We start from the raw sequence: 14,170 nt of genomic DNA on the forward strand, positions 1-14,170 counted from the left end.
TGGTTTGGTTTGGTTTGGTTTGGTTTGGTTTGGTTTGGTTTGGTTTGTTTTTTTTGGGTTTTTGTTTTTGTTTTTTTTGTTTTTTTTTTTGTTTTGGTTTTTTTGAGACAGAGTTTCTCTGTGTAAGCTCTGGCTGTCCTGGAACTCACTCTGTAGACCAGGCTGGCCTGGAACTCAGAAATCTGCCTGCCTCTGCCTCCCAAGTGCTGGGATTAAAGGCATGCTGGGATTAAAGACGTGTGCCACCACTGCCCATCTAAAATTTTATTTTATTTTATTTTATTTTGGTTTTTTCGAGACAGGGTTTCTCTGTATAGCTCTGGCTGTCCTGGAACTCACTCTGTAGACCAGGCTGGCCTCGAACTCAGAAATCTGCCTGCCTCTGCCTCCCAAGTGCTGGGATTAAAGGCGTGCGCCACCACCGCCCTAGACTGGCTGTTAAGTGAGCTCTGGAGATCTGCCTGTGCTCTTTCCCCAGTGCCACAACTAGGACCGACCGACATGCACAATCATGACTAACTTTTTTACACCTGTGCTGGGATCAGCACTCAGGTCAGCATGTTTATAGGAACTTTATCGACTGACCTCAAGCTAACTTTTCAAAGATATTTGTATTCAGACTCTTGGGAAGTCACAACTCCAGTTTTAGGTTTCTCTGTTCAATCTCAGAAGGCTTAAGAGTGCCTCAGTCCTTTGACCTCCAGAATATTTAACTTGTCATTATTCCAATAAGGAAGGATTACTTTGCTTATATAAACTACAGTGCACAATTATCCGTGAAGAAACCTGTAAGGCACTTATAAACCACAGGGTTAAAAGCAGGAGTGCAAAGGTGACTCCAAGAGATAGAAGATGGTAGCATAAAGTGTTAATGGGGGACTAATGACATAGGAAGGATTAAAGTGAGTGGAGAGGAAGGGAACATGGTGAAGGGTCATGAGCACTAAAGACCATAGAGAAACCCACTCCTATACTTCCATATACTTCCTTTGTGTATTCATATACAACACACGCACTTCCTGATGGGGTTGTATACCTCAATGACACAACACTTGCCTAACATGCACAAAGCTCTGCATTTGGTCTCCAGCCTCCCAACAAAACAAAACTGTTGTGACTCATATATATGGTTTATAACCATTTTATCACTTGGAGACTTTTCGTAGTCTATAGAAATGGAAACTAAACAATCAATCTACCATTGAACAATCTATAAATTAGCTCCTCCTACCCACTGCTATATGCCTCAATTACAGGAGCCCTTCATGTTTCCCCAACTACTAAGATTCATCGTCAGTAGAGGACAGAATTGGAAGAGTCATTTTGGACTCTACTCTTTCCCCAGCACAGACCTATGGCTTTATTTCACCTCTATACTTACACATCAATCTTTATGAAATCTCGCCATACCCATTATCCTTCCAAACTACATTTCGGAAGCACAAATGCTGAAGTGGGAGGGAACAGTACAGTAGCATGGCTTTGCCTTTTAGTCTGCACGGTCAAAAAGTAGAGATAATGATAGAGGCACACTGAATACCTGTGTTATTTAATCTTTCCTGTGGCCCTGTAGGTTGGCTATTATGGCCTCCATTTTTAAAAAATATGGGATCAGGCCTATAAAGATTAGGCTCTTTTCCTCAACATCACTTTACATGGCAAAGTAGAGTCTTGAGCCCAGGTTTGTCAGACATCAGAGTTGATGTCTATTGTGTTCTACTCATTCCATGCTGGGAATCGAACCTATGGCCTTGCATATGCTCGACAAGTACTGCTCCATAAAATTATCCCCAGAGTCTTTTGCAACCCCTTTTTTTCTCAATTGAAAAAAAAATCTTATTTTACTTTGAAATCGTTTCATGAGTCTCGAGTTGCCCTCAAACTCGGCATGTACCTTAACTTCTGATGCCCCTATGTCTGTTTCCCAAGTGCTGAGATTATAGGTATGCACCATCATGGTGGTTTATGCAGAAATGGAGACTGAACCCAGGCTTTGTGCACATTAGGAAAGCACTCCAGCATCTCAGCTACAGTATCAGCCCAGATTCTCAATTTTAATATCATTAGCATATGTCTGATGAGGAATGCCTAATTTCTAAGAGAGAGCTTGCTAAGAGAAAATGAGTGATTCTACTTTAGTAGATATTTACAAAAAAAAGTATGATGATTGAGCTAAGAAGATGGCTTATATTTGATCAGGCATATAGAAAACTATAACAATAGGGGGTGTTAACAAAACATCAGCATTATCTGTTAATCGGAAGATCATTTTAACCTTTGTGCTCTGGCTTTTACAAACATATATACACACAATCGTACTAAGGTGTATTTTTATTTTTATTTATTTTTTTTGCTTGTGGCTCGAGACTTTGCTTTGGGGACTTGATTGGCTGGAAAGGCTAGAAGGTTCCACAAAAACTAAATTCAGTTTGAGAGCAGACTTTGAAAGATGACTAGTTTCAATAGCTGAGTGGACAGAACTTTGCAGGCATTCCAGTTAATTCTCCTGAACACCTTTTAAATATGCTAGCTAAAGGATTTGTCACACATGTAACGAACGGAATAACTCTGGAAAGGTACTGCCTTATATTTTCTTCCAGGTAGAAAATCTCAGACTGAGGGTAGTAACTGCCGTCATGAAGAAAGAGAAGAAAATGGAAGAGAAAGTGAGACGGGTAGGAAAGTTGGGCATTTGTGATCAAGATTCTGCTTATTGATTAAAGAGATGGATGTCGAAAGAACTCAAGGAACTTACAAATCCTTCTGCTTGTTCCTTTCCTGTTCGTGTCAGATGAAAAAAATTAGTGTGGTACGTGTGTAAAACAGGCTTGAACTCAGACTTTCAGGACTCGCCACTTTGCTCTTTTCTCCTATCTCTTAGAGCTGGCACATAATAACTCGAGTCCCCTCCTGCTTTAGTCCTGCCGTGCCTGTGTTCCTAGGCAGATTACCTGCCTGGTCCAGGTTTGCCAAGGGCAACCCTTGAGCACAGAGAAGGACAATAAGGAACTCCCGTGCTAAGGGAGCACAACACTTCAGACCCAGGCCTTGGCCACCCGCGGCCTCCCGTCCAGCGTGCCCCGCACCCGGCGCCCCTGATGGTGCCCGGTATTCACCTGTAGCGCCCGCAGCCCACGCGGCGGCCTTCACTACACGCCTCATCTCCTCAAGCTACAAACTTGCACAGGCAAAGCCAACTAGGAGAGTAGGCAGGAGGCCCCCTCCCCGGCGTGTCAAAGCTGAAGTGGGCGTGGAAAACGGGACAGGGGCGGGGCCCGAGCCCAGGGTGCCCCAATACCCTTCAGGGAGCTAGAGAGCTGAAGAGAGCTGGGAGAAGGAGCAAGGGGCGGGGCGTGAGGTCTGGGGCGGGGTCACAAGACTCGGAGCTTGACTGACAGCTACAGAGGGCGGGAAAAACGGGACAGTGGCGGCTGCGGCGTGAGGCGACCTTCTTTTCCGTTACATTAAAATACTTATTGTATCGAATGCAAAAGCAAAAAGAGATCACGCGACACCACTATGGTTCTTTTAGAAATACAAAACATTTGGAGATAGAGCCAAGACGCTTGAGAGGACCAATAGCTCTTTTCGGTGGTCTGCCCCTCCCCTACGCATGCCCAATAGAAGAGTTTGCGGCTCTGGCGCGGAACCTGTGTGTCGCGGAACCTTAGGTTCTGAGCTACAGGTTGCATAAGGTGTGTGTTTGCCGTACGGCTTCCGTACGGCTTCCGGTCGGCTCTCAGCCCTCGCGTGGCGCCGTAGTGTGAAGCTATGGCGCCTCGCGTGTTTCGTCGACAGACCCTGGAACGGTGTCTGAGGGAAGTCAAGAAAGCCACCAACCGACCCGAGTGTTTCCTCACGTAAGTGCAGATCCAAGTCTGGGAGAGAGCGGCCCAGTTTTCACTGGTGCTAGGCGAACCAGTATCCGGCAACTTCTGAAAGCCAGGAAGGGAAGTACAGGTCGCTTAGCCCCAACTTCAAGACAGTTTTTGCTCCGTTGGCCTGTCAAAATTTTAATAGTAAAAGCGGTTCAGTGTAGATTTCCTGATTGTGTGGTATTGAACTAAAGCAAAGCCAAGTTAATTCATGTCCAGAGAGGCTCATTGCGTACGGAATACGCTTTCTGAATTTGTGTCCCCAAAATACATACGGTTTACCTGTCATTAAGCTTTATTGAAAGTATGTGCTTGTTGGTTTTCAATGCATTTTTACGACTGAGTTTGCAGAGATCCACAGCCAAACCGTAGAGGAAGCTCGAGAAAGCCGGCGGAAGAGGGGGCGAGGAGGAATGATTGTAGGGGAGCCATAGGGGTACAGGACACCACAAAAACACGGGTCGCAGAATCAATTAACCAGGGATCATGAAGGAGCTCACAGAGACTTCGCCGACTATCACGGAGCCTGCGTTGGTCCTCTGCATATATGTTGTGGTTGTTTAGTTTGGGGGTTTTTGTGGGACAGTGAGAGTAGCGGTGTCTCTGATTCTTTTACACTCTTGGGCCCTTTTACTTCTTCTGGGTTGCCTACACTTGGAACCCTTTTACCCCTGCTGGGTTGCCTCATCCAGCCTTGATATGAGGGTTTGGGTTCGGTCAATATCCCTGGAAGCCTACTTTTTCTGAAAGGAAACAGAGGAGCACTGTGGATCTTGGGGAGGTGGGGAGGGAGGAGAGGCTGCAATTGGGATATGCTGTATGAAAGAATAAAAAAGAAAATTAGTAGAGACTTCTTTCTTTCCAGCACTTCGATTAAGTTCTGTAAAATTATGAGTCTGACTTATATTGAAAATCTTAGCAATAGCATCACAGATTCATTGTGTCCAAAATAGAGCTCCCCTGCCTTCCTGTACTCTCCTCTCCTCTGAAGTCATTTCCCTGGTTCCATTACCTAAGCTTGCCTTTACTGCCCCACTAAATGGCAGTTCTATCATTTGATTTATTCAGATACAGCCAGTCTACTTCCTGGATGCTTTTCTTTTTCTTTGTCGTATTTTCTTTACCCCGTTAGCACCCTCAGAATCCTATCTACACTATATTTAGACACTGATTCCTAGTTGTCATACTTAACTGCCGTGTCTCCAATATAAAAGTCCTTTGGGATGCTGTATCAGCTTCCTATCAACTCTACCTTTACCATTCTTTCTCTTTCCAAATTGTAAATCATCATTTCATACTTCAGCCTGCAACTCTCTATGTTCTGATAACACTTATGGCAAGTTCCTATGTCAGAACCCTGCCTGGTGGTTTCTCTCTTGATCCCCCAACTTCTATAATCTCAGCCACACACTCTGCTTCCTGAATCACTCTATTGCTGGCTTGATCTTTCTGTGCTTCATATTGTCTGAACTCATCTCTTTTGTTCTAAATATTTCTTATAACCAGAATACGTGTTTCCACATCTGTACTAGATACTCTATTTTATCCATAGGCCTCAATCTGTAGATCTCATTTCAGATATCATATCCTTAGAGAATGTTTCTCAAACGTACAGCCAGGTGGGAATCACTTGCCAAATGACTAATAATTGAAGCGTGTGTGTATAATGCAGGTTTGAGGATTTAAGGCTGACTTCCTGAGTATCTCCAGGCAAGGAGATGAGTAGTAATCCAGCCTTCAATATATATACAGCAAGGTCAGGTACTTATGGTCTAGCTCATCAGCAAGATACTGTTGGAAACTAGCATCTGTACTTAAAATTGATGCTTCATTTACATTCTAATTTGTAAATAAGTTATGGTTTTTATTTTTTCTTTTACTTAAGAATGTTTGATGTTATTGTGTATAATTCATCTCACTTAATCTCTTTTCCCAATAGAATTCAAAATGGACTAGCATCAGACTTCACTTCTTTAACAAAATTTCTATATGATTTTAATAAAGTGTTAGAGAATGGCCGAATCTCTGGAAGTCCTTTACAGAAACTCGTGATAAACAATTTTGATGATGAACAGATTTGGCAACAACTAGAATTGCAGAATGAGCCAGTCTTACAGTACTTCCAGAATGCAGTTAATGAAACAGTTGAGGATGAAGATATCAGCCTTCTCCCAGAATGTGAAGAGGAGGCGTGTGAAGAAGATGCCTCAGAGGTGGAGGCCGACAGCCAGGAAAACCTAGAGATGGACTTGGAGGGGGAACAACTGTCAGACGAGGGTGGTGATGTTCCTAAAGGGAATGACAGCACCAAAAGCTCAAGGAAATCTGACCCAAGGAAAAGTCCTGTTTTCAGCGATGAAGATTCTGACCTTGACTTTGATATTAGCAAATTGGAGCAGCAGACCAAGATGCAGATCAAGCCACCTGGAAAACCAAGAGAAAAGTCTGTAGTAGATGATAAATTCTTCAAACTGTCTGAAATGGAGAGCTTTTTAGAAAAAGTAGAAAAAGAAGAGGAAAAAAGGCCTGATGGTGAAGAGGAGGAAGAGGAAGACATTGACCTTTTTGAAGACATTGATTCAGATGAAAATGAGGGAGGGCTGTTTGGACGGCAGAAGATTAAGGTAAGGTTTTGGGAAAAGAAACTGTTTCTTTAAAGTACAAGTCATGTTTTCCTAAGGAGAAAACTCATTTGAGCCCATGTGAAGTATAGAAAAAAAACAAACAAATAAACATGAAGAATTTAATTAAAATTAAGAGCCGAGCCAGTGGTGCAGGAGTACAGTAAGCCTCAGAAGGGGGAGGCTGAGCAGGAAGATTATGTACTCAAAACCAGCCTGGGCTAAGTTGTGCTTCAGTCGTCCTTATGGTTTTATGGTGGGTAGCTAGTTGCCAGTTTCACTAATAACTATTTTTTGCTGGGGTAGTGGTAATGCTAGAAAACAGTTTGTATATGTGTATAATATACATAGGCACAGGAGTATTTTTATACATTTTAAACTTTACAAAAATGTTCTTTATTTTAGTCAAATAAAAGTAGCAGAAATCTGAAATACAAGGACTTCTTTGATCCAGTTGAAAGTGACGAAAATATTACTAGTGTTGACGGCGATCTGGGGTCAGAGGACGAGGAAGGGCTCGCTGAGGAGGCAGAAGAAGAAAGCATGTCCGAAACGTGAGCATTTCAGATCCTTCTTGAGTTTGTAAGCGGGAATGATCCAGTTAGAGCTGTAAGGTATTTCTCAGGGTTGTCAAATACATAACCAGTTAAATTCCAAATTTAGTAGAGGGCTCTCTGCTATCAGACAGCTAGAAAATATCTCTGAATTTCAAGGAACATTGGAGATCATTTAAAGAATAAAATTTGCACCACCAATAGCAACTTTTTATTTTGTTAGCTTTTAAAGAGACAAGGTTTCTTGTTAGCCCTGGATGTCCTGAAACTCGTTCTGTAGAGCAGGCTGGCCCCAAACTCACAGAGCTTCTGCCTCCTGAGTGTTGGGATTAAAGATGTGTGTCACCACTGCCCAGCTAATCTCTTCTATTATAACATGTATGTCTGCAGTTCATATGCGTGTTTGGTGCCTGCAAAGGGTGTTACACTGGAGATACCAGACAGCTGTGAGCCACATGTGGCTTCTGGAAATCGATCCTCTTGTAGAGCAGCCAGTGTTCTTAGCAATCTCTCTAACTCCCAGTGTTATTTTTTTTAACTAAGCATTTTGTGTATTTGCTGTATTAGTACTTTTTTTTTTTTTTCTGTTTCCATATAGCAAGCGTTTAACCTAAAGAATATCTTTCTTAGCCAGGTATAGTGGTGACATACACCTTTAATCATAATATACAGCTTTAGTCATAGCACTTGGAAGGCAGAGGTGGATCTCTGTGAGTTTTAGTCCAGCTGAGTTGACCAGGAGAGTTTGAAGACAGCCAAGGCTACATAGAGAGAGAGAGGCCCTGTTTCAAAACAAAAACTGAAACAAAAAAACAAAGCAAAACTCTCTTCCTTTTGGGCCAGTGAGATGGCTCAGTCGTTAAAAGCACTTGCTGTGTGAGCCTTGAGCCCTAAGTGATCATAAAAGTTGATCCTCTGAACTCGCTACAATGGTTCGCTGACCTCTTCATTTATGATGACCTCTACATGTGGGCAACACACATGCCCACACATGTCTTGTATGCAAAATAGTAATAAAGATTTTTTAAAAAGATGTTTTTTGTTCCAAAGAGACTTAGTGACCCTGGAAATCCGCTATTGAATGACATTAGGTATTAAAAAGTACTTTATAATTGGGATATTGATCTTTGTGTTTCTCATGGCTTATAATATTTTTCCTTTGATTCATCTTGGTATTATAGGGATGAAGATAACAACTTGGAAGAAGATGACAATAGCGGTCAACATAAAGAAGGCTTGAAAAGAGTGACATTTGCTTTGCCAGATGATGAAGCTGAAGATGCAAGTCCCTTAGCTGTAAAGCAGGAATCTGATGAAGTTAAATCCTCTTTTGAAAAAAGACAGGAGAAGGTAATTACTAGGAATATTGTTGTATGTTTAATATGGTAGGAACTCAAACGACTAGCCTATTCTTTTAAAAAACAAAGACTTTGTTCCCTAAAGATTATGCATACTGAGCTAGGTATTATGATGTATTCCTGTAAATCTAGCATTTGGAAGGCTGAGACAGGACGATTATGTCAAGTTCAGGGCCAGTTTGGGCTACATAGTGAGCAGCAAACTGTGCTGCTGACTTCCTCTCATAAAATAGAAATAATAATAGTAGTAATGTATATGCTGTATATAGATACCACATGGGTATAAGTTAGTGCCTCCATTTCCTAACCAGTAGCCTTCATTTGGAGCCTGCTCTGTAAGATCTGTTTCTCTGTATTTGTTTTCTGTCTGTGGTGTGCTTCTTCTGCTTAGATATCCTGTGACCTTATTTTAACTCTGAGCTGCTCTAGGAGGTTTGTCTCTTTAATGAGTTCCAGACAGATGATATGCAACTAATTATAATAACTTTAGTTGGGCACTTTTCCTTTGGTTCTGTCATTAATTCATCTTAAAGTTACATCACCCAGAAGTGAGAATAAGTAGAAAATGAAATATTACAATTACCTAAAGAATTATTTTTCAAAAGCAATTTGAAGTCCAGGATTGTCACCTTGTCTCCAGAAGAGATGGAAGTTCTAAAGGAAATAACTTTATAATGCGTTGCTACCTTAATGTCTTCCCACCTCACTCCTCCCCAAATCCTCAAAAATATTTGGTTTCACAGAGGAATTATACAGACCTGAGGAATACATAATTAATGTTTAGTTGATAGCCACATATAAAGAGTAAAGCAGAATTTATAAACAGGACTAACTAAATCTGACTCAGCATGTAAGTATCCACATAGTCTTGATCCTCATTCTTGAGTACTAGAGCAAGAATCCAAAATAATTTGTTGAGAGCATTGCCGCAAAGTCAGATGGGCCTCCAGTATTAGGGAATCAAGCATAATTCTTGTTTTAGAGATTCAGATCATTTGAATAAAACATGATCATCTGCAGATACGTCAGGGAGTTTTGACCAAATCTTATTCCTTTTTGTATTCAGTGAACTACAAATACATCAGGTCAAAAGCTGCCATCATTATTATTGGCCAGATTGTAGAAACATTGCTTTAACAAGAATAGGACAAAGTGTCCACTGTTACAGTCCCCACTGTCATCTAACATCTATTTTGGACTTATCAACAAAGAAACAAAAGATAGGGTGAAAGTAAACACTTTGTTATTTGCAGAATAACAACCAGTTCATACCTAACAGGTGAGCAGAGCAGAAGGACAAGTAGACAAACAGGAAGATTCTGTAAGATAAAATTGCATTGTGTCTGCTAATGTCTTTCAAAATGTCTGTTATGGGGTAGAGATGAGAAAATCGGGTGTGGCGTCAATAGCCAGTCTCCATCAAAACTAATATTCCAGGCAAAAAAAATCACTTTAGGGCGTTGTAATAATTCAGCATGCCAGTGGGTTGAGAAGATTTAGATCATTTGGGTAGAACAGATTCCCCAAATAAACTGGGCTTCTAGGGAGCTTAGTCTATTAGTAAGCATAGCATTTCAAACTAACTCCTATCTTCTTTCCTAGATGAATGAAAAAATCGCATCTTTGGAAAAAGAGTTATTGGATAAAAAGCCTTGGCAGCTTCAAGGCGAAGTGACAGCACAGAAGCGGCCAGAGAACAGCCTGCTGGAGGAGACCCTCCACTTTGACCATGCTGTCAGGATGGGTATGGTGTCTGCTGAGTGCTACAGCAGGTCTACTTCTGTGCTTTTCTGTAGTTCATTTCAGAAAGACTTTGAGTGCCGTTTGTTTTTTTCCCTGCTTGTTTTATAAGCTTGCAAACATGCAGAAAAGTTGGAAAAAATAGTACAGTGGATAGCTGTGTGCCATTTAACTCAATTCACCACTTGGTAACAGTTTGCAATCTTGGTCTTCTGTCTCCTGAGCATCTTTGTGATTGTATATGGTCTTCACTGTTAGAAAGTAATTGTTAGAGGTGGAGAGGTGGCCCAGTTGGTAAATTACTTGTTCTGCAAGCATGTGTACCTAAATTGGGATCCCCGTTGCCCCACACAAAAAGCTCCTGTAATCCTAGTGCTGAGGAGGCAGTGATGGGAGGATGGCTGGAGATTGCTGACCAGATAGTTTGGTAGAATTCATGTCATAGGTTCAGTTGGAGACCCTGTCTCAAAAAAGTAAGTGAAAGGCATTCCAGCAAGGTAGCCACTGTTGACCTCTGGCCTCCGTGAAACATACACATGTGCACATTTGCACTCACTCACACAGAAGGAAAGTTGCCAATATCATGGCGCTTAACTGCTAAGGTGGGTGTTCTAGGACATTGGAGAGCATCAGAAGGCTCGTTAAACCTCAGTTGGGCCTACAGATATAGTTCAGTTGGTAGAATGCTTGAATTCCTGGATATGAACCCATGTACCGCAGAAACCTGGCATGGTGGTCTACCTAGTCGTGTACTTAAGAGGTTGAGGCAAAAATGTCAGAGTTCCACAGAAGTACAAAGTCATCGTCAGGTTACTTGGTCAGCCTGACACAGTACACATGTGTACATACATACATACATACATACATACATACATACATACACATACACACACAGTATAAGGAAAAGAGGGAGAAAGAAATTTTCTTTTCTTGTTTCTCCCTCCCCCCACCTTCTCCTCTCTCTCTCCCTTTCTTCCCCTACCCCTCTCTCCGTTCAAAACAGGGTTTCTGTGGACCAGGCTGGCCTTGAACTCAGAGATCTGCCTGCCTCTGCCTCTTGAGTGCTGGGATGAAAGTCATGCACCACCACTCCAAGCTTTGAACTTAATGGTTATAAGAAAGAATTTGATGACAGCTGGGGTTTACAGTTCAGCTGTGAACAATTCAGTGAACTGTGCAGGATGCAGGCTTACAAACACAACACTGTAAGCAGTTCTCCACTGTCTGGTTTACAAAGTGTAGGTTTGGGCTGAGAATTTGGTAGGTTTCTTTAGTAAGTTCCCAGGGGCTGCTTATGTGTGGGTCCAAGAAAGATTTGAGAATTCCTGGTCTGATATGTAGTTTTTCTAACAAACGTGTTCTATTTCTTTTAGCCCCTGTGATCACAGAGGAAACCACCCTCCATCTAGAGGACATCATTAAACAGAGGATACGAGATCAGGTCAGTAAGAACAGAGTGAATTTTAGTTTTCACTGCATTTTTTTGGAAATGATGCTTTTTTAAATTTTTATTTGATTTTCTTGATCTTAAAGCCTTGAGACTGGAGATGGATATTTTTGCCTTCACTGTTTGTAGGACACTCTCTTTGCTCATACCCAAGAAAGTAATGTGCCTGATAGGAAGGGCGGCCAGTGCCATCTGTTCTGAATCTTGTTGAGTGGATGGACACTAGGGCATCTGGCCTGCTGTGGTCACATCCAAGACCTTCTTCAGTCTAAACACAGTATCTGCTGCAGTCAATCGAGGGTTGATCTTTTCAGATGTTAAGGGCGTAGCAAAGAATTTTTGGGATGTGCTCTGTTTTTGTAAGCTTAGACTAAACAAAGGCATTCTAAGACAAGTATGGTAAGATAGACAAGCAAAGGCATTCTAAGACAAGTATGGTAAGAAGTGTTTCCTTAACGTGTCTACAATGGAGGAACAAGAACCAGACAGTGCCATGGGAGAGTGTCTTAAAATATGCAGTGAAGTACAAAAACTAGGTTTACTTAACCGTCTAGTAAGATGGGCTGGAGAAAGGTTCTAAACTAAATCCCAAGGGCTGCTGGTGTGGCTCTGGTGTGAAGCTCTGGCCCAATTCCTAGCAAATGGTGACAAGGAAATTAAAGTTGGTAACGAGAGAAAAACTGATTTAAAACAAAAGTAGAAGGAATATTTAAGCTAATGTCCTCTTTACTCTTCATCATGCTTTATTATTTGTGACTTTAAAAAAAGATCACCTTTTTTTTTTTTTGAAACAAGGTCTCACTGTGTAGCTCTGACTGGCCTGGAATACTGCATAGAGTGGACTTGTTTAGAACTCAAAATCTACCTACTTCTGCTCTCAAGCACTGAGATTAAAGGCATGGGCCATGGCATCTAGCAATCGTTCTTGTTATTGTTGCTGTTATTATTGAGATAGAGTTTTATATACTCCTGAATGACCTGGAACTCACTAAATATCCTGAGGGTGACCTTGAACTTCTGATCCTCCTGCCTCACCCTTTCAGGTGCTATGGACTACCATGCCCTGTTTTTGTGGGGCTAGGCAAGACAAGCATTCTACCATCTGAGCTGTAGCCCCAGCCCCAGAGAATCACTGTTGAGGTTAAAAGCTAATTTCTTTGTTATAATTCTTGCTGAGCATAGAAATGGATGTTTGATTCCATCAACTTATTTGCCTTTCAGGCTTGGGATGATGTAGAACGAAAAGAAAAACCTAAAGAGGATGCATATGAGTATAAGAAGCGTTTGACATTAGACCATGAGAAGAGTAAGCTAAGTCTTGCTGAGATTTATGAGCAGGAATATATCAAACTCAACCAGGTAAGGTGACCTCCAAGGCAGGGTTGTGACGACTGAAGAAGAACTAGATCTTCAGTCAGTCCTGATCTAACCTAGCCCTCAGAAAGCTATTTAACAGCACATGGTGACAATAGAAGACTTAGGATGTTCCCACTGAGTGTGAGTGAGTTGGGGCTTGCTCTACAAAGCATTGGTAATTTATATAATCAACTATTGGCTTCCCAGCAATTATTATAGGGTGGTATAATTCTAAAATCATATTTCCTTAATATTTGAAATAATCGATGTATTTTATTTCTTACTTTTAGGCTCTTCTTGTTTGTTTTGTTTTGTTTTTTAAATTCTAAAGTTAATTTCTAGTTAAATAGCAGGACGAGGCCATATCCTGGGGAAGACTTTATTTCTTCACCTGGGTTTATTGGGATAAGTACTAATGACATATGTTATCTGACCTGGGCCACAGGCAAAGCCAGTCACTTCTTTTTCCTGTGGGTGTTTCCCACCACCACCTTCTGCACCTCTGTGTCTTCATTATAACAGACAAACAAAGACCATCTTACCTTTCACAGTGCACATTCAGTGCCAGGGGAAGAGCAAATTCAATTTAACAACCTGACTCTCTAAAACTAAATGGTTGTCATTTCCATATCAATGTGATTAATCTGAGTAAATCTTTAACAAATTACATTCACATACATAAAATTAAATATTTTGTTTTGCATAGACAGTTTGTCAGGCATGATGGTATACTCCTGAAATGCTAGGACTTATATATATACGAATGATCATATTTTGCTGTGGTTCTGTGCTACATAGTGAGACTGTCTTGAAAAACCAAGAATACGTAAATTAAGAAGCACTTACTGTAGTTTTAAGCAAGTGCTGCCTCTTTGTAGTTCCACAAATCCTTGCTCACTAATCTACTTCCTGTTCTTCCCTTTCTCTGCTGTGTTATACCCTAGTTCTGTGAATTTGCCTGTTTTGGACATTTTGTATAAATGAACTCACATAATTTGTGCCTTTCATTTAGCATCAGCACTTCATTTCTATTTTATTGCTGGATAATACTCCGTTTATACATGTGCTGGCCACAGTTTGTTGATTCAGTTTTCAGTTGAATATGTGGACAGTTCCCACCTTCTAGATATAGCAAATCTTTCTTGTGTATATGGTGTTTGTGTGTATGACTCTGTGTGTGTGTGTGTGTGTGTGTGTGTGTGTGTGTGTGTGTGTGTGT

At 41.3% G+C, this 14,170-nt stretch overlaps 2 protein-coding genes across 3 annotated transcripts in view; one reads left to right on the plus strand and one right to left on the minus strand.

Moving 5' to 3' along the window:
• The window catches only part of Mcee (methylmalonyl-CoA epimerase), a 21,170-nt gene extending 17,846 nt beyond the window's left edge, over positions 1 to 3,324 (minus strand). For both annotated transcript variants that reach the window (XM_028776713.1, XM_028776712.1), the window contains exon 1: positions 3,117 to 3,324. In XM_028776713.1, the coding sequence (XP_028632546.1) occupies positions 3,117 to 3,162 (46 nt within the window). In that variant the 5' untranslated portion in view covers positions 3,163 to 3,324. The remainder of the gene's footprint in view (positions 1 to 3,116) is intronic.
• Positions 3,325 to 3,722: 398 nt separating this feature from the next.
• The window catches only part of Mphosph10 (M-phase phosphoprotein 10), a 14,477-nt gene continuing 4,029 nt past the window's right edge, over positions 3,723 to 14,170 (plus strand). The window contains exons 1-7 of the mRNA XM_028776669.1: positions 3,723 to 3,860; positions 5,815 to 6,499; positions 6,902 to 7,050; positions 8,232 to 8,400; positions 10,011 to 10,152; positions 11,522 to 11,589; positions 12,817 to 12,954. Of these exons, the coding sequence (XP_028632502.1) occupies positions 3,772 to 3,860; positions 5,815 to 6,499; positions 6,902 to 7,050; positions 8,232 to 8,400; positions 10,011 to 10,152; positions 11,522 to 11,589; positions 12,817 to 12,954 (1,440 nt within the window). The 5' untranslated portion in view covers positions 3,723 to 3,771. The remainder of the gene's footprint in view (positions 3,861 to 5,814; positions 6,500 to 6,901; positions 7,051 to 8,231; positions 8,401 to 10,010; positions 10,153 to 11,521; positions 11,590 to 12,816; positions 12,955 to 14,170) is intronic.

Source organism: Grammomys surdaster, unplaced genomic scaffold, assembly GCF_004785775.1.
Source record: "Grammomys surdaster isolate TR1022 unplaced genomic scaffold, NIH_TR_1.0 271, whole genome shotgun sequence".
NCBI lineage: Eukaryota > Metazoa > Chordata > Mammalia > Rodentia > Muridae > Grammomys > Grammomys surdaster.